The sequence below is a fragment of the Asparagus officinalis genome, chromosome 7 (assembly GCF_001876935.1).
Source record: "Asparagus officinalis chromosome 7, Aspof.V1, whole genome shotgun sequence".
NCBI classification, from domain to species: Eukaryota; Viridiplantae; Streptophyta; class Magnoliopsida; order Asparagales; family Asparagaceae; genus Asparagus; species Asparagus officinalis.
The window spans coordinates 109,115,483-109,140,935 of record NC_033800.1 but is presented as its reverse complement, the minus strand read 5'-3'; the positions used below and the strand labels follow the sequence as shown (position 1 = coordinate 109,140,935).

The 25,453-nt window shown below is 36.5% G+C and overlaps 1 protein-coding gene across 1 annotated transcript in view; it reads right to left on the bottom strand.

Moving 5' to 3' along the window:
* Nucleotides 16,295–25,453, bottom strand: part of LOC109847628 — a 35,714-nt gene continuing 26,555 nt past the window's right edge. Inside the window, 3 exon segments of the mRNA XM_020416860.1 lie at nucleotides 16,295–16,579; nucleotides 16,928–17,085; nucleotides 24,318–24,489. Coding sequence (XP_020272449.1) covers nucleotides 16,295–16,579; nucleotides 16,928–17,085; nucleotides 24,318–24,489 — 615 coding nt within the window.

Here is a 25,453-nt window from a genome sequence, read left to right as displayed (position 1 = left end):
TACTATTTGAATCGGGCTTGCATATGAATTATCTAAATCCGTTTCACATGTAACGTTGTGCTAAGAGAATGAACTTTCTTAGACTTGGTGCTATGATTTTGAATACATAGACTTCGTCATTTTCACGGTAACGGACCACTCGGCAATGCGTGTTAAGCGTAGACTTATCTCTGATTATGGATCAAGATAATGTCCACCGTACATAGATTCTGGTATCTTTTTCATGGCAAAAGACTAACTGACAACGTGTGTTTGACGCAGACTTATCTCTATTTAGGGATTAAGATAAAGTCCCCCATGCATGAAAGACATGGATTTTGGTACTACGATGTAAAATATGTAGACTTGATCGTTTTTGTGGGAACGTACCATCCGACAATATGTGTTAGATGCAAGCTTATCTCTGTTTAGGGGTTGAGATAAATTCCCCCAAGCATGAACCCTGGTATCTTTTTTATGGCGAAAGATTAACCGGCAACGCATGTTAGGTGTAGATTTATCTCTATTTAGGAATCAAGATAAAGTCCCCCATGCATGAAAAGCATGGATTTGATGTTGAGAGATTGTGTCTTCTCTTAGAGAAAAGATGAACCTGATGCTAGAGATGAAGAATTATATATTCTATATCCTATTGCAAGAGAAACTCAAAGTGGGATCTCCACTCTGAGAATCAAAAAGATTTAGATAACCCTGGTTTGATTATCAAATCTGAAGGGGGATTTCTCGTTTATCAAGATGAAATTCTAACATTAGCCCTAACTCTTTAAAGGTTTTACCAGAGGGGAGATTGAGACGATCCTAACTATTTAAAGGTTTGATTGCCCGATGGGGCGGAGGTCTTTTGTTTATCAAAAGGAAACTTCGGTTTTGGTCCTAACTATTTAAAGGTTTGACATAATGAGATTTGGAAAGACTCTAACTATTTAAAGGTTTAATCGTCCAATTTGAAAGTGGACCTCTCGTTCGTGGAATAAATGGAGAGGGGATTTTAACTTTGATCCTAACTGTTCAAAGGTTTGACCAAGATGGGATTGGAACGACCCTAACTGTTTAAATGTTTGATCATTTAATTTGAAAGTGGACCCCTCATTCATGAAAGGAATCGAGAGGGGATTTTGGTTATGGTCCTAATTGTTTAAAGGTTTGACCAAATAAGAGTTGGAACTACTCTAATTGTTTAAAGGTTTAATCGTCTAATTTGACGGTGGACCTCTCATTCATGGAAGGAATCGAGAGGGGATTTTGGCTTTGGTCCTAACTATTTAAAGATTTGACCAGATATGAGTTTGAGACGATCCTAACTGTTTAAAGGTTTGATTGCTCAATTGGACAGTGGACCCCTCATTCATGGAAGGAATCGAGAGGGGATTTTAGCTTATGGTCCTAACTGTTTAAAGGTTTGACCATGTGGGAGTGCTAATTTGTACAAATCATTGTGTCAATACAGTGAGAGTTTTTGGTGACAAGTTGCAAGGACTTTAACACAAGGGGGTATGAAACTTTCAATATTGTGTTTGGACTCTTACAATGGAAGTGTTGAGTGTGCAGACACAGCGGGAGTTTGAATGGATCAAACCAAAAATAATTTTTAGTAGACCCACCATCAATTAATTTGATCAGTGAGGGATTAAACACTCCACAATTAGACCGTGGGGTTTTGCGAGGGAAGATTGACCGGATCTTGGAAATGATTAAATAGCCAGAGTGGGAGGTTCTTAAACATTCTATATCATAATTAAGAATTTATTAGTTTTGGGTTATTCTTAAGAATACCATGTGTAGTATTCTCCAAGAACTTCCCATCAAAGGTAGGGAACAGTTTAGCCTCGTGTACTAGTTAGAGGTTTAGGAAACAGTTTAGCCTCGTGTACTAGTTAGAGGTTTGGAAAATAGTTTATACTCGTATACCTTGGTTGAGTACAAAGGAGGAGCAATTTATACTCGTATACTCTTTGGAGTGAATGGAGAAGCAGTTTATACTCATTTATTTATCGGGTTCCACACTGCTCTCATTTGGCTTGTTTTGCTGTTATGACGCCGGAGTCAATTAAGGCTTAGATTTTATGTTTGAGACCAAAACAAACCTTAGTGGGATGAAGAACCCTCCTGTGGTACGCATAGTAGTCTGAATCCGTAATCCTCTTAGCTCCCTCTTGATCTTTAATAGGTCGTAGGTTAATTTTGTCGTTGGTGAGGAGGTACTTCAAAATGGCTGGAACTTCCTCATCCTGGAAGGAGTACTCTTTTTGAAGTCTCAGATCCGGAGTCCTTCTTGTTTCTGAGGCTGCTATTATGATGTTTGATTTGCATCGACAACAGCTTCAGGTGTGTTAACCGTCGACTGGCCTCTCTCGAGCTTCTTTCTTCTGATGAAGCGTTCAACATGTTCTCCATGTAGTTTTAATTCTTTCCAGGTGGTTGATAGGGCAACCCCCATGACTTTGAGGACATCGAGGGAGAGATTATGATGGCAGGTCTGGAGTATGAACTCTTCTGTGACCGGATCTCAGTAGTTCATCGCTTGTTTCGGAAGCATTTGACGAAGGTGTTAACTGACTCTCCATCCTTTTGCTTTTCATATAGAAGAGCTTCGATCCACACTTTAGTGTCATCGTCGAAGAAGTTGTTGATGAACGAGATTTCCATGTCGTCCCAGCAATTGATGCTCCCCGGTTTAAGACGTTGATACCAATCAAAGGCCACCCCACGAAGGGTGCCCACGAATGACCGAATCATCAGGGGTTCATTCTCAGAGATCACTCCCAGGTGGGACCTAAAATAAATTAGGTGCTGAGTAGGTGAACCTTTCCCATCAAATGACGTGAAGTTAATCGGATTGTACTTTGCCGGGTATGGGATTGAATCCCACTCTCTTGGATATGGGCATAGAATTCCCATTATCCTTACTTCTTGAGAGGACATTAAGGCATTGACCTTATTCTCTAGCTCTTTCATCATCTCGTTGTCGTCTATATCTTCCTTCGAAGGATGTTGAGGAGAATGAGTTGGACTACCCCCAGCGTTGTCATTGTCGATGGGACCACCCCCAACGTCTTTGTTGTTAGGAGGGGTATCCATATTGATATTCTCCTCCACTTTTGAATCACTGTCTACTTGATTAGTAGTGTAGTGACGACTAGATTCACTGTGCTGGTTTGATAACTCTTGGAGTTGTTGGGCATGTAAATCCTTGACCCGTTGCACGGTCATCTCCATTTCGATTTTAAAATCTTCTTTCTGTTTGGCAAAGGCTTCTTGAAGAAGTTGAGCCACTTGTTTGGTAGTGATCATGAATACTTCTCGAGCTCGCCCCATGCTAGACATTGTATCATTGGAGGCAATTGCAAAGCAAGTATCTGAAAGTTCGTCTTTCGAAGATAGTCCTTCGTGCATCCTCGGGTAATCCCCATTTCTGACGACTTCTAGCTATGGCCAAGACATTCGTTGGGCTATCCCTGAATTAACTTTTATCCACGGAGAAAAGTCGGGATTAGTGTCACTCGAAGCGAACACAGACTTTCTTTTGTCAGCCATTTTGATGGTGACTTCTAGGAGTTCATCATCTTGAATGGCCGATCTTCTTTTGTGGGAGCGTCTTGATTTAGGTTTTGACGCTTCAGCGGAAAGCCTTCGAAATACCGAGACCCTCTGTGGAGTGGTCTTAGGATAGCTACATTCTGATAATACTACCCTGATTAATCTCTCACAAGGACAGTGAGAGTCTAGGGTATTTCTCTTTAGAGACTCACCCATAGTCTGATAGTAACTCGTAGGTGTTGCAGCTAGAGCAACCTATCGACTGTTCACTTGTTCTTTCAGGTATAACGCTATCGTCTGTCGAACGCATCTTCTTCTAATTAGGTAATGCCTTGTTGGCGTTCACAGGAGTCACACATTTGGAATTGCACCTTTGTGAGGGTGAAACCCTAACAGGCTCCTTGCTTTTCACACGTACCCCCAAGTAGGTTGTTACGGGAATCAGTTTGTTGGAAGGTCGTGTACGACCCCCAGTCTGGATTTTTGCTCGGAAATCATTCAGTAGACCCAAGCATTCTTTAATAGGAGCTTTGTCTTGATTTTCATGTAGAGGACCAAGGTGATCCTTTAATGGAATTCTAAATTTGGAGAGATCCACGCTACCGTAGGGCCTCACCAGAGGTGCGGGAACAGAAGGAGCAGGATCTGAAGTTGACGAAGGCTAGGAAGTAGCATTGGAAGTAGCCTTTGGCACCCAAACCTACTTAGATCTTGGTGTCTCTTTGACCACTTATTCTTTTTTCAATTCTTGTGCCTTTCGCATAAGGATCCAGGCATGCGTAAGAAGTATGCGGCGCTTCGGGATGCGCTCCTTGAGAGTAGAACGAGTTCATTTGACACGAGCCTATTTGTTAGCAGGCGGTTGGAAGGAGTATCCCGTTGCTTGTTGTGGTGATAGTTTTGCCACTTGGTTCTTTCTGAAATTTAAATCCGCTTGGTAGCGAAGTCCATCCACCTACTCCAAAGCTTTGGCGAATTAGCGGGCGAGACGTTGGTGGCGCCTCTGACGAGCCCTCTTCGTCAGCACTGGTGCTCCCTCGACGGGAAACTCCATGACCTTTAAGGAGTTGTCACGAACGTCATATTCGGCTTTTCTAGAGGCCGGCGAGGAGGCTTCAGCAGCATTCAGGTGAAGCTTATCACCCTGGGTCTTCAGATATGAAGACCAACGAACCTTCTTCAGGGAAGTGGTCCTCCTGTGCTTGTAGGGAGAGGAAGATATAGAGGAGGAGGAGATATACTCCTTGAACTTCTATTGATCAAACTCGTATTTGACATCTTCATCCACAGGAATGTTGATCAGCGGCTGCGACATGACAGCGTCGGCAGCGAGGCTGTTGGCTCCCATTGTGATCGCCAGCGTGTTTCAGGTAAAAGTTGATTTTATTTGGGAGATCATTACAATCATTTATCGACTTACAACAAGTTTGAAAGAGTGAGCCTTTTTATAAGTCTTCTCTTACACAAATAAAATAAAAATTATAACTTTCTGAAAACACACACAACGGACGTTTATCACCTGCTGTTTGCGTGGGTCTTTGCCTATGCCGGGGTTTATCCATGGACCACCGACTGATGAAATCCAATATGAATTTCGTTGCCTTGCAAAGGAGACAAGAAATTAAAGTAACTATCTTGACAAAGTGAGATAATCACTCTTCTCGAGAATCACAACTAGGTGCGATCTCAAGGAAATGGATGAACGGATGCAGATCTCTCGAACTCTCCCTCTTTATGTTGAATAGCTCGCCGAGATCTCCTCACTCTCTGATCTAGCAAGGCTTCGCAAAGGCTTGAATATTCCATATCCGTGCAAATGAAGGCCATAGGGCTATATTTATAGGTTTCAGAAGCCCTATTTTTCAGATAAGAATGAACGATTTGATCTTATTCTCAGTTGTAATCACTTAACCACATTTATAGATAATCTCAAAACAGTTGGGGAGCCTCTGGAACATCCACGGCAGTTCTGGATAGTCAGTAGTAGTTCTGGACAGTCCGCGATAGTTTTGGACAGTCTGGGCTAGTTCTGGACCATCTGGACAGTTCTGGACAGTCCACAGTAGTTCTGGACAGGTTGCGACAGTTCTGGATAGTTTGCGATAAGTTCTGGATAGTACGTGATAGTTCTAGATAGTCCGCGGTAGTTTTGGACAGTCCGGGCCAGGCTGGGACAGTCTGGGGAAGTTTTGGACAGTTTGGGCCAAGTCAAGATAGACCGAACTAAGTCGGGATAGAATTTTGATCTCAGAATAGAATTTTGATCTCGGGACAAAATTCTGAACTCAGGACATAATCTTGAACTCAGGACAGAATTCTAAACTCGGGATAGAATCTTGATCTTAGGACAAAATCTTGAACTCGGGACAGAATCTTAAACTCAGGACAGAATCTTGATCTCGGGACAGAATCTTGATCTTAGGACAGAATCTTGAACTCGGGACAATCTCGGCTTAACTGAGACACTCACTTTGTTTTGACTCTAACTTTCTCGTATGATATCTGAATGAAGTGATTTAAGATGCGTTAGAAAGCTCGCAAAGGTATCTACAACCTTCCATTGTCAAGACACCTATGGAATGAACAAGTCATGAGTGATGCTCCATCATTTCCGGTTGAAATGTTACTCCTGATCAAGTTGTTTCATCATCATTTGACCGTATCGTTGACCTGTACGTCTGGTCAACTTGCTTCATGCATTTGTTGATGTTAGATAATCCTCCTTGACTTGGATAATGACGTTCATCATCTTTTCTGTCTCGAGTTGCGTGTAGTAACCTATAGGTAATTTTTGATACCTACAAATACCGGCGTTATAGTTAACTTAGCCTTTATAGTCTCAAAGGCCTCCTGGCACTCCGTGCCGGTGTGTAAGTGGGATCATAATCTTTGAGAAATCCTGAATAAACTACTTGTAATAGCCTACAAACCAAAGAAATGACGGATCTCTGAAGCTGTCTTCGGTGGCTCCCAATTAAGTACTGCCTCCACCTTTGCTGGGTCTACTGCAATACCCTCCTTGCTGATGACATGGCCTAAAAATCTGACTTCAGAAAGCCAAAACTCATATTTGCTGAACTTGGCATATAATTGATGCTCCCGTAAGGTCTGCAATGCCAATCGAAGATGCTGCTCGTGCTCTGCCTCCGATCTTGGATAACAAGAATATCATTGATGAATATGATCATGAATTTGTCCAAATATGAACGGAAAACCCCGTTCATCAAATCCATGAATACATCGGGTGTATAGGTCATCCTAAATAGCATGACAAGAAACTCGAAGGACCCATATCGAGTTAAAAAGGCGATTTTAGGAATATCCATCTCCCGAACCCGTAACTAATGATAGCCAGGACAAAAATCAATCTTTAAGAAATGCTATGCTCCATGCAGCTGGTCGAACAAGTCATCAATCCTCGGTAGTAGATACCGATTCTGGATAGTGACCTTGTTCAACTCACTATAATCTATACAAAGGTGCATACTACCGTCCTTCGATCTCCTTCACGAAGAGAACCATCGTTCCCCATGGATAATGACTTGGTGAATAAGCCCTGAGATGACAAATCATCTAGCTGAGTCTGTAGCTCTCTCATCTCAGCAGGTGCCATACGATAGGGTGTTCGGGATATCGGTGTTGTTCCTGGCTGCAACTTGATGTAGAACTTAACATCTCTCACAGGAGGTAACCCGGGTATGTACTAAAACATCCTGATAATCTGAGACAACTCTAGTCTCATATAAATCGGCACTCTGATCCCTCAACATTACCTCCTCGATGTATGCTAGAAATGACTCTGCAAACTGGTTACCCTGTAAGGTCACTACTATCAACTCAGACCCATCGGATGCTCGCAAGCTGACTGTTTTAGAAAAATAATCGATACTAACATGGTAGGATGATGCCAATCTATACCGAGAATGATGTCGAACTCTGACATCCAAAAAACTATCAGATCAAAAATGAACTTGGACTCATCTAGACTGATGATGCATCTCCTACAGATACTCTCAATAAGGATACCTCCCCTAAAGGAGTAGAGACGGATAACGGAAAGTCTAAGGGATGTGCAACTAGCTGAAACCTATCCATGAAGGTATGAGAGATAAAAAAATACGAAGCTCCTGAATTGAACAAGATCCGAGCTGGAAAGGAATAATCACTAAGAAAGCTCCGCTCGTACCATGATCACGCGGTATGACTGTATAAACTCTATCAGTAGCTGGTGACTGTTGTGCTACTGGTGGTGGAATCTATGGGACTATATATCCCTCAGGAATCTCCTGGATAATGTGCATCTGGCCTACTGGCCCCTTGGTCCTCGAAATGGTAGGTGGAGCCTCAATCCTCTGCTACTGGTTGTAACCGTGGCCCTATGACTGCTGACCATGACCACTGTTCTGTTGGTGGTGATAAAAATTCTTATCCTGTTGCTGGGTCCTCTCGGTCTTCCAAAAGGTATTTTTTCCTTGTCCTGGTCTCCGGACAATCATGCTTCCAAAATTAACTTTTAGTACGTCTCCCTACCCTAATCGGGTTAGTTCTAGCTGCTTATCGAAATAGTAGATGAAATCCTTCCATGAAATTAACATTCCCTGCTCCGGCGTAACTGAAATCGGTACTATCCTCCGACGTCATCTTTTAAGATGAATATAACTAATCTCCGCTTATGTACTGAGTCGACATTAAGCATATCTAAAAATAATTTCTACATATTCCTTCCACTTACAGGTTGCAAATGAATCCGATATGCCCTAAAACTCTGGTGCTCTTATCTTCTGATGTCTTTCTCATTCTTACAGAGCCAAGCTTCTTGCTCTGTGTCTCTATTAACAGCTGGTTGTGGTAATGGTGTAATTGTCAGTATTGCCTCTTCAATAGGTACGACTGGTATGACTGGTGGTGGAACTTCAGAAAGTGTAATCTGGCTCCTTACTCGCTCCTCGAGAGTTGCTAGTCTCTACCTCTACAATCGACGTTACCAAGTTGATCAAATACTGTGGAGTCTACTGCGACTCGGGCTTAACTTGCCTAGCTCTACATGTACGAGTTTTAACTCGACTACGTCCTCGTCCCGATATTTATAATACCAAGAGGAGAGCTTCACAAATATACATAACATAACATATAACAGTAGGAAAATCGGATCATATATTATTTACGCAATTACTTTTTAATCAAAGTAAGGTAGTCATAAAAAAATCGTAAATTTCAGAATATACGTATATAACGTCCTCACTCATTCTAAGGAATCATAGCGGACTCTATACATGAATCCTAGAAAATTCTATCCTAGCTCCATGACTCGACACAGGAAAGATCCTAAGGATGCTGGAACTAGAGCTCTGATACTAACTGTGATGCCCCTGTTTTTACACATGACTGTAGTCCAAGGTGAATCCAGAGATGTCAAACCTGCCATGCACCCACACTGTGCAATAACATATTTCACCAATCACAGTAATATCCTCTAGTGGAATCAAAAAGAAGTGAAAGTATAAAACAAGCAAAATAAGATAAATAAATACAATAGACATGGTATAGAAGGATAAATGTCATAAATGAAACCATGTCTCAAATGAATAAAACTGTATACATCTGATTTTTGAAATAATGTAAATATCTCGACATGAATCAACTGGAAATATAACTAAGTCTCATAGCCTTTACAAAATGAAATACAACTCAAATAACTGAATGGAAACATAAATCTACTATGGAGCCTCTACTGATAACTCATGCGACGACGACTATGGAAGAGCTTCGTCATCCTGCGGCTCTCTAAAACTTTGAGCTACCTGAAAAAAAATTTAAAACAAAAAGAATAACAACAAGAGCGTCAGAGCACTATAGCAAGATCACCTTCATCCTCCCCCAGGGAAAGGGCTACTAGATAAAGTGAGGGCTCTACCTATTAAGCATAGTCTACCTAGATTATTTTCCCCATATCTAATAGAGTTAATATTTAGACACCTACAAGACGAGACGTAGTACGTCGAGCAACTAAACAAGGAAGTCCTCATGTATATACCATATGTCTCAAATTATAGACACCTAAACATTAACACCGAACTAGAGGTAAACAATCTAAATGAAATCAATAATTAGAAATTCACAACACGAGACTGGTACATCGAGCGAAATAATCCAAACAAGGAAACCCTCATGTATATACTATATATCTCAAATTGTGAATCATTAATCATTGATCCCAACCTAAGAATAAAGTAAAGCAATACAGAAAGTAAAGACATTCATAATATCGTATTTATAATATCTTCCACTATCAATGGGAAGATAAGATAAATATCAGTATATAACCCCATGTACTTTTAAGGGCAAAGTACCTTGATCATATATCTCAGCAATGAGTGATATACATAACAAGCATCCGCCAAAGACTCAGGCTATCAACAATCAACTCAGTGTAAATCCTTGTAAAATTTTGATTCATCGCATCATTATGCGGGATGGACTACCTGGTTGGTATCCTAACAGTGTACACAACTTATTAGTCTCATTGCATCTCTATACGTAACACAAGTGCGGGACGAACTACCAAGTAGACATCTTAGAAATACGGCTCACAAGCCTCATCGCACCCTAGTACGGGACGGACTGCTAGATAAAACATCATAAACTTGACTCATTGGCCTGTACTAATGGTATATCGACGTACTACTCTATGTAGTACTGAGTGGTGCTCATCAACGATATCTAACATATATATAAATGTGTAATGAACCTTTATTTCAAGTGTAATCGAAACAAAATTCATCATAATCCCCTTTTGGGATACTTGTGGTGTGCTACGACACTATTCAGGTGTACCCATGACTGTACATGTATCATCGTGCGGCTCGATCCCTAAGATCGTATTAAAAAATGCAAGAAACAAAACTACATGTCAAAAATATCTCAGGTCGATCGACTACCCCAAAGGCTTCGGTCAACCGAATAGAGCATTGTGCACAACGTGTACACACATGACTTTACGAGTCGACCGCCCCTAGGGCGCCGGTCGACCGGCCAGAGCAAAGTCAGGTTCTTAGGTTTATGGGTTTGCATAATTTGTAACTATATTTAAACACTTATTTATTTCATCATGATACATATAACAATATTAAAACTTGAACATTAAATAATAGAAGATCATCTCCACAAAAATTTTCATCATGATACATATAACAATATTAAAACTTGAACATTAAATAATAGAAGATCATCTCCACAAAAATTAAACTTTTGATTTAATCTAATTAAAACTTGAACATTAAATAATAGAAGATCATCTCCACAAAAATTAAACTTTTGATTTAATCTAATTAGGGTTAACATCTTAATTAATCTATTTCTTGAATAAAATATGAAATTTGTCCACAAGATTAACTAAACATGATAAATTCTACATAATTAACAGAGATAAAAAAATTATTTAAACATGTTTACAGAACTTAAGTATCACAAAACTAGGAACATCTCTCTTTTACATGAAAACTCAATCAATAATAAATCTAGGGTATACATAATTAGGATATGATTAACAAGTTCAAAACAAAATTAAAAGTAACCCTAATGATCATGATCATGTTACTAACATAAACTGCAAGAAATAAACTTCATATCTATTATTAGATTAAGATTTAACCTCAAAAATCATGTTTTTAAAGCATGGGGTTAAACTTCAACTTGATATTCATCATTATAAATAATAAAAACTTAATCTTTACTAAGGGAAGGGTTTGTAGGAAGATGATCTTGCCTCAAACGCTGCTGTAAAAACTCAACGATGCAAGAAAACAAGTTCTCCCTTGCCAAAAGCCGACAAGCTTGCTCTCTTCTCGGTATTTGCTTCACAAAGCTCTCAAAATTCACCAAAAGTAATCTAGGGTTTTTGATAAAAAGAGAGAATTTTCATGACAAACACAGGTATTTATAGAGGCAAACCTAAAACAAACCTGTTTGACCCGAACCAGGAAACCTAGTCTGACTAGGAAAATAACCTTTGGTATTTTTACTATAACTTTCTCGTTCGATCTCAGAATGAGGTCATCTAAGATTTTTTGGAAATCTATTGAAAATTCCTACAACTTTTGTTTTTTGAGTATTTCCAAATTATTAATTTATCGGTGTGTAAAATATAAAAAGTTTTAACTGGTCGTTTTTTCAGATTCAAGCTCGTGCATACCGTGCATGATTTTATTCCTATATTCAAATATATACATTGGATTGATCTCAAATAAGTCCCTAATATACTCAAACATTAAAATATATTATTTATCATCATATAACATATTTATTATTATTTTTATATAATATTCAAATTTTACGGGGTTTTACACTGAAGTTTGCCCACAAAGAACGAAGTTCGCTTGAACACTGAACTTCGCCTGAGCATTCAAGTTCATATGAATGAAGTTAAGTTTATGTGAACACTTATTCTCCTACAAGGTTCGCCTGCATGCTCTAGCTTGCGTGCAAGCTTTCCATGTTTGCCTAAATGTTCAAGTCCGCCTGCTGCGTGAAGTCCGCCTACACTGCTTGACTAAGTCAGTCACTAAGGCTTAAAATGTGGAAGTGGTTACGCTCACTTCCCACATTTATAGGAGACGGATGTACACCATTCGCCTTCAAGTTTGTCACCATCAAGTTTGTCACCATTTGCATTACTTAGAGTTTGTGTAGTAGATTCAAAGAAGTTTGAAGGTACAATTCCTTCAATAATGCAGTTAATATCTGTATTACAATCTATCAAAGCTATAAGATCCGGTATAAATACTTGTTTGGTTATGACCGGAGTTACATTGATTTACTATTTTAGAGATGTTACTTGTTGTAATATATTTAGAAATTCATCCTTTTGAGATGATTCTGGAACATCATTATCTCTATTAGAGATTCATGGAGAATTTTGATGAGTAGAGACCCTTGATGCCTATATTTCTTCAAGATCTTCTTCTCTACTAAGTTTTGAGAGAATATAGCTATTCTCTTGTATTAGAAGTTTTAGTTCTTGTTTTAATGTTTGAATCTCTTTATTGAGATCAGAGAGGGATAACACCTTAGAAGTATTGCCTTGTCTCCTTTTCATAACTTCTGACATCCTATAGACATTATCAATATTAGGTTTTTCTTTAACCTCTTTATTCTTATCTATGCAAAGATTGAGAAGTATTGTTTTTAATTCTGAAGGTATTTCTTTAAAAAGTATCGTTGAGATTAGTTCTTGGTTTGAAGTAATAACATTCAAAGATAGTCCATTCATGTCGACTATGGATTTTCAATAGTCTGACTTATCCTTAGACTGACAGTTGTTAACTGTACAGTGGCAAGATTTTTCATTTTCATAAGAGGATGAGGAAGAGGATGAATAGTATTCATCATCTGTTCTCTCAGTATCACTGTTGATCATTATTTTATACAAAGTCCTTTTAAGACCTTCATCTTCAATTTCATTTATCTTTTTCTTTGTATAACATTTGCTGGCATAATGACCAGTTTTACCGCATTTGTAACATTTAATGTTACTGATATTCTTTTTAGGATTTCTAGGACGATCATCTTCGTCCTTTCTTTTTGAAAGAATTTTTCCTTTTTCTTTTTGAAAGAATTTTTCTTTTTGTCATTAGGTTATCTTTTGACTTATTTTCTTTTATCAGTCTTATAAGGTTGATCAAAGGCAAACTGCTGACATAATTTACCTAATTCTTTCTTTTTAGTAAGTCTATGAGACTTAAGCTAATTTTTAAGCTTTATATCATTACTTAAAGCCAAGACTTCTTGGATACAGGCGTTGATAAGAGTTCTATAGGAAAATGAGTCATATGGAATGAATCCACCATGATTTCCTTTGAGTTGATTTCGAACTCTTTCAGCAAATAGATTTGGTAGTCCATCAATGAATTTGGACTTCTAATGGGTGCTATTAGCATCATAGAGACTTGCTCTGCTTAAGAATGTGTCTTTGTACCACCTAAAATGGGTCAAAGAAGGACATCTAAAGTTTTGTAATAATGTCCTAATTCTTTCACCTTGGTCTATAAACGCACCAGTGAAGTGATTTGTTATAGCCAGTATTAATGTATACACAACATCTTCACTTTGTTGTCCATTTTCTTGTTTTACTGCATTTAATATTTCTCCTCTGGACTCAAGTATGAGGTAGTTATCCCACCAACCTTTTAATACTCCAGTAAAACCACAAGTAATGTAGGAAGTTATAAGCTTATCTGAATTACCATTCTGTCTACAGATAGTGGAATACATTAAGATGCGATGCATAGTGGAATATATTTGATTGTTGCATAAACCGTCAATATTCCATTCATAAATATTTCTGCCATTATAATCGGCTTGTATGTACGTATCATTTTTCTCAAATAATACATCAATAGGAGTAGGTCTTTTATAATAGTAACGCTCTAATTATTTAGGGTGTGTTGTGATTTTATTCACAGTAGATAATTGATTTTCTACTTCTAATATCTGATCTTGTTTAACTAAATTATTATCATCGTCAGATATTTTAGTTTTAGTATGAATGACTGACGAAGTAGATTGCTCACCATCAAGTGTGAGTAATTTAGAAGTACTAAGCTTTTTGAATAAGGCTTCAATAACTTCTGAAGTTAACTTTTTCACTTGTATTAAATACAGATATATCTAGAGGTGGCTTAATTGTGGCCTTTTCTGTATGTATAGTAAGAGCCTTATCACTCTATGATCTTATTAGAGAAGGAATGATAGTGTTCAATTTCTAAACAAGTTTATCAATGACATTTTCAATGCTAGTAAGTTGTTGGCCAACTACTTGAAGATGTATGTTTGAATAATTACTTTGTTTAATTAGCGAATTAAGTTCTTTCAAAGTTTCACCACTGGATTCAGTAAGCATTACAATAGCCGTTGCTTCTAGAGTTGATGTTGAAACTCCAGTAAGTCTTAGTGGTTCTGTTAGAAGATAAAGAGATTTGATTGATACACTAGTATTTGATTTCCATTGTTTATAATATTCTTTAAGTACTCCAATTCTTTTTTCTTCCTTTTGAATATAAAAATCCAGGAACCAAAGAACGAAGAATTCTATCTTCTGATTTTTATCAAGTGTTTTATAATAGTTTGATTTAAATATTTGTTGTTCTCTATTAGAGGAACTTTTAAAGAACCATTTTCTAAATGATACGTGGCTTTTACATTGGAATTCTATATTAAGAAATCCTTGTAATTCACTGTTGGGTATAAAATCCATTTAATTATTACATTTGGAAGCTCATTCAGAGCTTGTAGGACAAAGTTTTTCTTTCTCTTTATAGATTGGATGCAGTATATTATTTTGGGATATATTAATCCCTTTTACATTACTAATTCTATAAGAATCAAATCTAGAAATAGATCTTCTGGAGGAAGTTGTGACATTAGACAATTTAATTGTCCTAGAAGAGTTGAAAATTACTTCAACTTCACCATCAGCCGTTTGAATTATTTAATCAATTTCTTGATTTACAATAGGTTGAGGTTGAATAGCGTTGGGTAGAACCCAGCTTTCTGGAAAGTTTACTTCTGTAATACCCCAACCCTTGAGAGGGTGATGTGATTAGTATTGATTGATTTGATTGGAATACTCATACCACCAAGATGCATCTTCTTTTCGGGAACCCAACTCTTAGGAACTCCAAAGTTAAGCGTGCTTAGCCTGGAGAAATTCTAGGATGGGTGACCCCCTGGGAAGTTTTCCAGGGAGCGCGTGAGTGAGGACAAAACGTGCTGAAAAGACATGTGGTGGTTTGTGAGGCCAGTCCATCAGATCTAATAGCGTACCGACTCTGGGATTCCGGGGCGGGGCGTTACAAATGGTATCAGAGCCAAACCAACCGGAATTGTGAGAGCTAAGTGCTATGCGGCGCAAAGTGCTACGTCGAGAGGGCAGGAGCCACCTCTTGAGGCCGTAGGAGCCACCTCTAGAATCTCACACGGATGGTATGGTCTTCGATGATATGGTTTGGCACAACGAGGACGTTGTGAGTTTAAGTGGGGGAGTATGTAATACCCCAACCCTTGAGAGGGTGATGTGATTAGTATTGATAGATTTGATTGGAATACTCATACCACCAAGATGCATCTTCTTTTTGGGAACCCAACTCTTAGGAACTCCAAAGTTAAGCGTGCTTAGCCTGGAGAAATTCTAGGATGGGTGACCCCCTGAGAAGTTTTCCAGGGAGCGCTTGAGTGAGAACAAAACGTGCTGAAAAGACATGTGGTGGTTTGTGAGGCCAGTCCATCAGATCTAATAGCGTACCGACTCCGGGATTCTGGGGCGGGGCGTTACAACTTCAGTCCATTTGATTTGTGTGTTTATAGCAATATGGGACGAAAGTAAGTTAGTCTCTATTAAGACTGTCTTTCCTGGCTTTGTATGTACTTTAGCTTTAAGTGCTAACATGCTTAAATCTTTGTAATGGATGCGGTAGATAATCGCATTGGTTTCTGATCCGTGTAAGAATTCATATCCATGAGTCTTTATGTTAATGCTCATAGCTTCTAAAATATTAGGATCTGTTAGAGATAAACTCAGATTTGGGTATACACTAAAGTATACTGGTCTGTTACATAAACTAGTTTCCATAAAACCCATTAAAGATTGTGTATAACTTAGACATCTTGCATCATGTAAACAGGCTCGTAATGACGCGTTAAATCCTTGTAAAGTCAAGGGTCTAAAAGCTACCTGAACTAATCCAATATGGATATACTTATATTATTCCATATAAGGTTCAATATCTTCAGGACTAAGCAAATTAATGGTTTGCTCATTCTGATCTATTATTGTGGTTCTTTCTAAAGTTTTGATAGCTACTAAAGACTTATAATCAAAGAACCCAATTTTATAGATGTCTCTATTTGGAACATCTGGAGTAGACCACTTATTAAGTGATTCGAGCTCAGATGGATATTCTGTCAACTGAGCATTTTTAACCTTTTCGTTCGTATTACGAGTCTTCTTTGAAGATGAGGCAGAGATTAACTCTGACATAAAGAGTTTCTTACAGATTAAATTATGTAAAGTCTAATAAGTAAGGAGTTATAATTAAAATTTTTATTTTTTTCATTTTTAAAAATAAAACAAAACTCATAATAGGACATCTGTCAACGATTTACACTACCCTACATGCCTCTACGACTCTAAAGGGAAACATTACGTTACCCGACTTGAGTGACGTTCCACTATCATTCCTTTTATATTATCAACAAAAAAGAATAAAGAACATATTTCAATTATAAATTCCTACTTATCAAATCTATTTAACTTTAATTCAAATTTTAATTCCTCTAAAGTGGTTTCTAGTTCACATTGCATATAGAGTGATTCACTTTCGGTTTCGGATTGTACCTCATCTTCATGAGCCATGATGCAAATGTTTGGGTCATGAAGAGCAATCTTGGTGCCGGCGTACATTGCCTTCTTCTTCTTGTACTTCAAGTACTTTTCCTTTAGTTTAGGACAATCCTTTGCAATGTGTCCCGGTTCATTACACTCAAAGCATTTACCTACATGAGAGGGAAACTTGTTAAAATGGTTTTTAAAATTCTTATTCATTTTTATTAATCTTGATATCTTTCTAGAGAGATGTGTCACTTCTCTAGACACATCAACTTCACTATCCAAGGAGTATGAATCATTAATAGCTCCTTTGAACACAATAGTCTTTAATTTTTAGGATGGTTCCTCGATTGCTCGTGGGGGCACTTCCTCCTTCTCCTTGATCTTCGTCTTATGGACCTTGAGCTTGCCAATGAGACCATCAAGTGAAAGTGTTGTAAAATCATGAGCTTCCTTGATGGCCTTAGTTTTGGGCTCCCATGTCGGCATCAAAAAACGAAGAATTTTATAGTTCTTCTCTTAGTTCTCTAATACCTTGTCAAGTCCATACAATTCATTAATAATGTTAGTAAACCAAGAAAACATATCATCAATAGATTCATTTGGAAGCATCTTAAACAATTCATAATCATTCATGAGACTACTAATTTTGGACTCCTTAACTTGGGGGTTCCTTCATGAATGATACATAATTTTTCCCAAATTTCATGTGCGGTTGCACACATAGAAACCCAATTGTATTCATATGGAGTAAGTCCACAAATCAATGCATTCATGGCCTTTACATTAAGATTTGCTAGGTGCCTTTCACCCTCGGTCATGTTGCTACTAGGCTTCTCAATATATTTCTTCTCTATAATATCTAAAATATCAAGGTCAATGCATTGTAGGTTGATCCTAATTCTAGCTTTCCAATAAGCAAAATTACTTCCGATGAAAAGTGTGGGTCTAGTGGTGGATTGCCACTCAAGCATATGCACATTCATTGAAGCCTCCATTTAGATCTTTTCTCTAAGGCAGTTAAATCTATTAAACATGTAGAGACCTCGCTCTGATACCAATTGAAATATCCTAGAGGGGGGTGAATAGGGTAATGAGACAATAAATGTGCAATTAAAAATTTTCATTGAAACACACCAACCAAATTAGATGCAAAGGCAATAAATAGAGAAATGGTTTAGAGAATAGTTAGCCAATGCTGACACGCGATATGTTCACGAGGTTCGGTCCTCTAACCTACGTTCCCGACCACCTCTCCCGATGGTAACTTCACTATCACACCTGATTTGAAAGCCGTAACTTGTTTACAATGATATCCTCTTGGGATCTTACAATCCACACAAGTGATCTCCTCAGGATCAATCTCACCACACAATCACAATGAAAAAGAAAAAACTCTCACAACAATCGTATGACAAGGATCAAGTGAAGTACAAGTAAAGCTTAAGGGTTGTAGAGTGTGTATATTAGAAAAACAAAGGCTTAAACACAATGGAGGATTAAGAATTGAAAGTTTGAGCTTAAGAACACTAAGAAAACCAAACTTAAGATTTTTCTATTGCTTGAATGATTACTAAAGTGAAAAGAGCAATAGGGTATATATAGGAACCCCAAACAATAGCCTAAAACCCAAACAAGTAACAAAATCCTGAAAAATTAGCTAGTACAAACACTAGCCGTTAACAGTGTTATGAGTCGACTCGTACTGTTCATGGGTCAACTCATAACTAGCCGTTACAGGCTGAAAACACACGTTATTGATCGACTCATAAAATTATGAGTCGACTCATCCTGCATGAGTCGACTTGAAGGATCATGAGTCAACTCAGCAGATATTTTTGCTCTTTTTAGCATAGTTTATCAGTCGACTCATCATAGGCATGAGTCGACTCATAAACCTGCACAGACACTGTACATGTATGAAATTAAGTTTTTGATTGCTTTTAAAAATAACATATAAATTCTAAAAAATATAAAATTTTAGAAAATATTTATAAACATGATTTTGAACATGTTACAAAAAGAATTTTTGAAAGATCATTTCCCAATTGTGAAAACTACTCATTTTTTAAAATAGTTCAAAAATAATGTTTTTTTGAAAGTGTGTGTATGATCCCAATGAGCTTCAAATGTCATCAACTCAATAACTTGTCTACATTAAGCACTAGAGAGAAAGAAAAAGATGCAAATATCTCACATATATGAATATAAGAATTTGCTCTTGATATTTGCTCATATTGATGAAGCTTCTCTTTTATATTGTGCTCTTGAAAGTTTTTCTTCATCAATTCCTCCACCTCCTTAGATATCATCGTTGTAGCTCATATTCCGTCCAATCCTCCAATGTTGGTACTAACTTGCTTGATAAATTATAATCTACACAATATAACTCAACAAGCAATTAGCATCAATAATGATGTTTGTAAATCATCATCAAAATAAAAGAACTATATATATATATATATATATATATATATAATACATACATACATACATGTACACACACACATACATATAGATCTTACTAACTTGCTTGATAAATTATAATCTACACAATATAACTCAACAAGCAATTAGCATCAATAATGATGTTTGTAAATCATCATCAAAATAAAAGAACTATATATATATATATATATATATATATATAATACATACTTACATACATGTACACACACACATACATATAGATCTTGAGAAATATTTAGATATTGTGGAATTGAGAAATTATTATCTACTCTAAGTTAAGCATGCAAAGAAATTTCATTACTTCAAATTAAGTTCTAAGTTAGAGCTATAGTAAAGCATACCACTTTAAAAATAATTTCTTAAAAAATTACTGAGAGTTATCATAAAATGCTAGTTTGAGTATAAAACTAACTAAGAATTAAAAATTTTAATAGCCATTACGTAAAGAAATTATTAATTAACTTTATCAAGTTGCAAGTGATAATTTTTTAAGGGAAAGAAAAGAAAGGATAAAATAGAGAGAAAAGATGACTAGTCCTCACCCTCACATCTAAATTTTGCATTATCCTCAATGCAAACTATATGATGTAAAAGGTAAAGCAGATAGCAAATGAAGCATTTATATTGTTCAGTCGACCTTTAATAATGATAAAATGGTAAAAATATGTAATTATCTGTAATTCTGATGGATAGGAAGAGGGTGTAGCTAAAACTTCTCTCTCTCCTCCCGCCCCATTTATTGTCTTCTTTTTTCTTTTTTGTTATTTTTTGAAATAAAAAGAAATTCTCCAAACGAGAGAAGGAAAATTCTTTTTTTGATTATTATCCTTATGCTTATTATTATTATTATTATTATTTCTTCATGACACACAAAATAAAGATGCAAAATAAAGGATTGAAACTAAAAAGCTCACATTGTACATCAACACCTTCCTTATTGCTAAAAATTCTATCTCTAATTTTAAAGAAATCTAAAATGATAATCGCTATGATGTGCTTTAATTCTATATTCTCCGAGGTATTTAATAATTTTTGCAGCATTTGATTGCAGGTTGACAGAGGGTCATACATCTTGATTTTTTATGCCAATCATTCAGAAAGCTAGCCTTAGTTTTAAACTCAGGTTTCACATGAATGAAAATTTATCCTAACAATCAGCTCTTCTTTAAAAATTTCCTCAAACCCAATGTTCATGGTTGAGACATGATAGGGTAATTTCATATCTTCTAGGAAGCTGAGTGCTGCAAAGAATTCTTCAAAGCTGAGATTAGTTAAACTTGTGTCTAACTCCATGTTTTTCTTCATAAAGGCTTGTTCTAATTCTAACTCCTCTAACAACTTAATTTCTTCAGCATAGATCTCCTCAAAAACTCAGGTATGACTCATACTCTTCTTCTAACTAATCGTTTGATGTTCCGTGAATAAAGTTCACTTCCAGTGATTGATTTAATTGACCACGTAGATGTTTCTCTAGATTAAAGTTGTCTAAAAGGATGACTTTATCTAAGCAGTTCTATAGTTGACTAGAGCATTTAAAGTGGCTAAAAACAGTCTTCCTAAAATGATAGGAATTTGACCCTTAGGATTGGGAACACGTTAAGTTTCTAATGCTATAACATTAACAAGAAATATAAACTCCTCAACCTTAATCAAAATATTATCTATCTCTCCATTGAGTATCTTCACAGATCTATCAGCTAATTAGAGAGTGTATTTGGTAGGTTTTAATTCTCCTTTCCCTAGTTGTTGATAGACTAAAAAAGGAAGAAGCTTTACATTAGCTCTTAATCTAGAAGTGCCTTATTAATGATGGTTTTCCTATGACATATGAAATAGTATAACAATCAAGATCTTTATATTTTAGGAGCATGGGCTTTGAAAGAATATCACTAATATTAGTAGCAAAAAAGACTTTCTTGGAAATATTGCTTGCTCTTTTCTTAGTGCACAAATCCTTCAAGAATTTTGCATAAGATAGGATTTGTTGGATCACATCTAAGAGAGACATATCAACTTTGACATGCTTAAACATTTCTAAGATCTTCTCCATCTAAGGAGAGTTTTTCCTAGGCCTGATTCTATCTAGAAAAGGAGCAACTAGTTTTTATCTATCTAGATTGAGCGCAGGTTTAGTTTCATATTCTTAGTCATCAAAAGATGATGGCGATTGTGGAGTTACCAGAAGGAAAGGATGTTTGTTCAGGTTTAGTAGATTGGATAAAAAAGGAGGATCATACTCAGGAGGCATTTTAACTTGGTTATAAATTTATTTTTCTCACCTTAATGTGTGGCTTGCATTAACTTATGTTGAACTAGATTGATCTCGTCTTGTACCTTTATAATTGGTGACTGGGAAACTTAGGAATGTTCCTTTTTCTCTTTCACTCATTATATTAGCTAGTTATTTTAATTTCTAAGTGTCTTTGATATTTTATTTGATAATTTCTTTTTTTCCTACAAATTCATAGAACAAATTATATTAGCAAGTGTATTTATTTCATAAAGTGGATAATGTGACGCCTCTAGTTTTACACAAGGATATAGTCCAAGATGAACCCAAAGATGTCAAACCTACCATGTACCCAACATTGTGCAACAACATATTTTACCATCACAGTAATATCTCTCTAGTAGAATCAAATACAAAAAGTGCGAGTACAAGCAGATAGAGTAAAGGTAATAGTAAAATGAACACAGTTTTGAGATTAGTTCCAATATCAAATATAATCATATTCCAACAAAAGAAAAGAAGAGAAGTACATATAAAAATCTAAAATAAGAGTAATAATTCTCTAAACACAAGAGTCAACTGAAAATAGTACTAAGGCACTCAGCCTTAACATAAAGTACATCTCAAAAGACTAAAAATAAATAATAAACTATTTTGGAGCACTAATAAACTACTAATAGATGACGGTAAGCTGTGATGAGTTTTTGTCAACCTGCGACTCTCCGGATGCCTGACTCGTTGCCTAAAAAGATGGAAACAACGATTGTCAAAGCGCTAGCGTGAACATCTCCATCGTCCCTAGGGGTAAGGGGGTTAGGTGTATAAAATACAAGTTATAACATATATAGATATATGAGTCATATGCACTAAGCTAAGAGGAATATGAGATTTAGAAATCCGCAAAATGAGAGTGGGTACGTCGAGCAAAATAATCCAAACCAGGAAGCCCTTATGTATATACCATGTATCTCAAATTGCAGATCACTAAATACCAACTCCAAATCCTATGAATAAGAATAAATAACAAAGAATATCACATTACCAAACCTCATCGAAAACAAGTCATGTTATAACTACCCTAGTGTAGTTGGCATGGTAATAAGTATAATTATTTGGTAAAAGATCTCCTATAGTAAATGTCGTGTATGACAATGTAAAACCCAAAAAAATTGAATATTATGTGAAAAATAATAATAAATATGTTACATGGTAAAAATATAACATATTTTGATGTTTAAGAATGATAAAAATTAATTTGAGATTAATTCAATGTATATTTGTGAATATATGAGTGCAAATGCACAAAACATGCGTGAAGAAAAATCTGAAAAAATAACCAGTTAAGAGTTTATATATTTTACACACCGATTTAGTTTGAATATGGAATAATTCAAAAGACAAAAGTTGTAGTTATCTTCAACACCTTTCCAACAAATCTTAAATCACCTCATTCCGAGGTTGGATGAGAAAGTTCAACCAAAATACCGAAGGTTATTTTCCTAGTCAGACTAGGTTTCCTGGTTCGGGTCAAACGGGTTTATTTTGTATATATATATACACATGTGTTTTCACAAAAATTGTCATCTTTTCATTAGAGTTTTAAACCTTAGCAGCCTCTCTTCCTCTCTCTTTAGCCCTAAAGTTGAGATTTTGGGAGTGTCTTGTGAGGCGAGAAGCGAGGAAAATACGAGATCTACGACATTTGGCGATGGGGAGTCGTTTCACATAAGTTTTAGAGGCTTGCACACATGATAAGGTAAGATCACATGCATTCAAACCCATCCCCATAGTGTTTAATGATTATAAAAGTATTTAATCAATGTATTCATACTTAAGGCTTAACCTAATATGAAAAAGATGAGATTTTTGATGATAAATTTTAACCCAATGCTAGATCATTAGCTTTTCCTAATAGTGTAAAGGCATTGTGCCTTAGTACGATTTTTAGTTGTTTCTTATCGAGATATATTTATTCTATTTGGATAACAGATGTATTCCAGGTTGTTCATTGAGACATGATTTATATATGAGATACTTCTTTCTATATCATGTCTATTATAGTTATTTCCTTTTTTGCCTGTTTTGTACCTGCACTTTATTTTGATTCCACAAGAGGATATTGCTATGATTGGTAAAACTTATTGTTGCATAGTGTGGGTTCATGATAAGTTTGACATCTCTAGATTCATCTTGGACTGCAGCCATGTGTGAAAACATGGGTGTCATAGTTGGTAACAGAGTTCTAGTTTCAGTATCCTTAAGATCGTCCTGTGTTAAGTAGTGGAGCTAGAATAGAGTTTCTTAGGATTCATGTATAGAGTCCGCTTGGAATTCCTAGATAGCGTGAGGACATTATACACGTATGTTCAAAAATTATGATTTTTTTATGACTATCTTACTTTGATTGAAAAGTATTTGCATGAATACTTATTGTGATATGTTATATATATATATATATATATTTATATATATATATATATGTTTGCGATCTCTATATATATATATATATATATATATATATATATATATATATATATATATATGTTTGCGACCTCATTTACTATGTCAATTATGCTCTCCTCTTAATATTATAAATATCGGGACAAGGACGTGGCCGAGATAAAACTTGTACCCGGAGAGCTGGGCAAACAGAACCCGAGACTCAGCATGCTCCATAGTATTTGATCAACTTGGTAACACCGATTACAGATGCAGAGACTAGCACACTCGAGGAGCAAGTAACGAGCCAGATTTCACTTTCTGAAGTTCCACCACCAGTTGTACCAGCCGTACCTATTGGAGAGGTAATAGTGATGATTTCACCACCGCCGCAACCAACTGTTGATAGAGCCACAGAGTAGGAGGATTGGCTCTGTAAAAATAAGAAAAATATCAAACACTGAGAGCACCATAGTTTCACGGCTTACCGGATGTGACGCCCCTGGGTTCACTCAAGGCTGCAGTCCAAGGTGAAACCAAAAATGTCAAACCTGCCATGCACCACACCGTGCAATAACATGTTTCACCATCACAATAAACATCTATCTAGTAGAGTCAACAACAGGTGTAGGTACAAAAGCAGGTAAAAGATAATACAAGAAATAACTGATGAAATGATAGTGATCACATTAATATCTCATCATTCAACATACAGAAATACATAGTCAATGTCTGAATAGATAAACTAGAATACTCAACAAGTCTGAAAATACAAATATCTGACAAGAGGAAATAAGGTACACGGCCTTTACAACTTCTAGAATAAGACTCTCAAATGTCTAAACAAAAGTCTACTGTGGAACTCCAAAAGAAAATATAACTAAGTAGACAGCTGAAGCTAACATGCATCGCCATCAACCTGTGACTCTCCGGGCTCCTGGCTCGTTACCTGAAAGGGAGAGGGACAACGAGCGTCAAAGCGCTAGCGAGCAACATCACAACCAACCCCAAGGGAAAAGGGCTCGTTGTATAAGAAAATACAGTTAATACATAATAGATCTAAAATCATTGATCTTACTAAAGAGGATATTAGTATTTAGAAATTTACAACACGAGCATAGGTACATCGAGCGAAATAATCCAAACAAGGAAACCCTCATGTATATACCTTGTATCTTAAATTATAAATCCCTAAACACTAAACCCGAGGTTCTAGTACATGGGACAATAATAAATTAAAAAGAAAACAAAACACATCTCTACTTCCAAACATAGTGTCATGTCAAACTCACATGAGTGACATGTCAGAAAACGATTAAGTGTCCAAAACATAGACTATATAAATTAAACGTCCAACCCATAGACTGCATGAAGTAAACGTCCAACTCATGGACTGA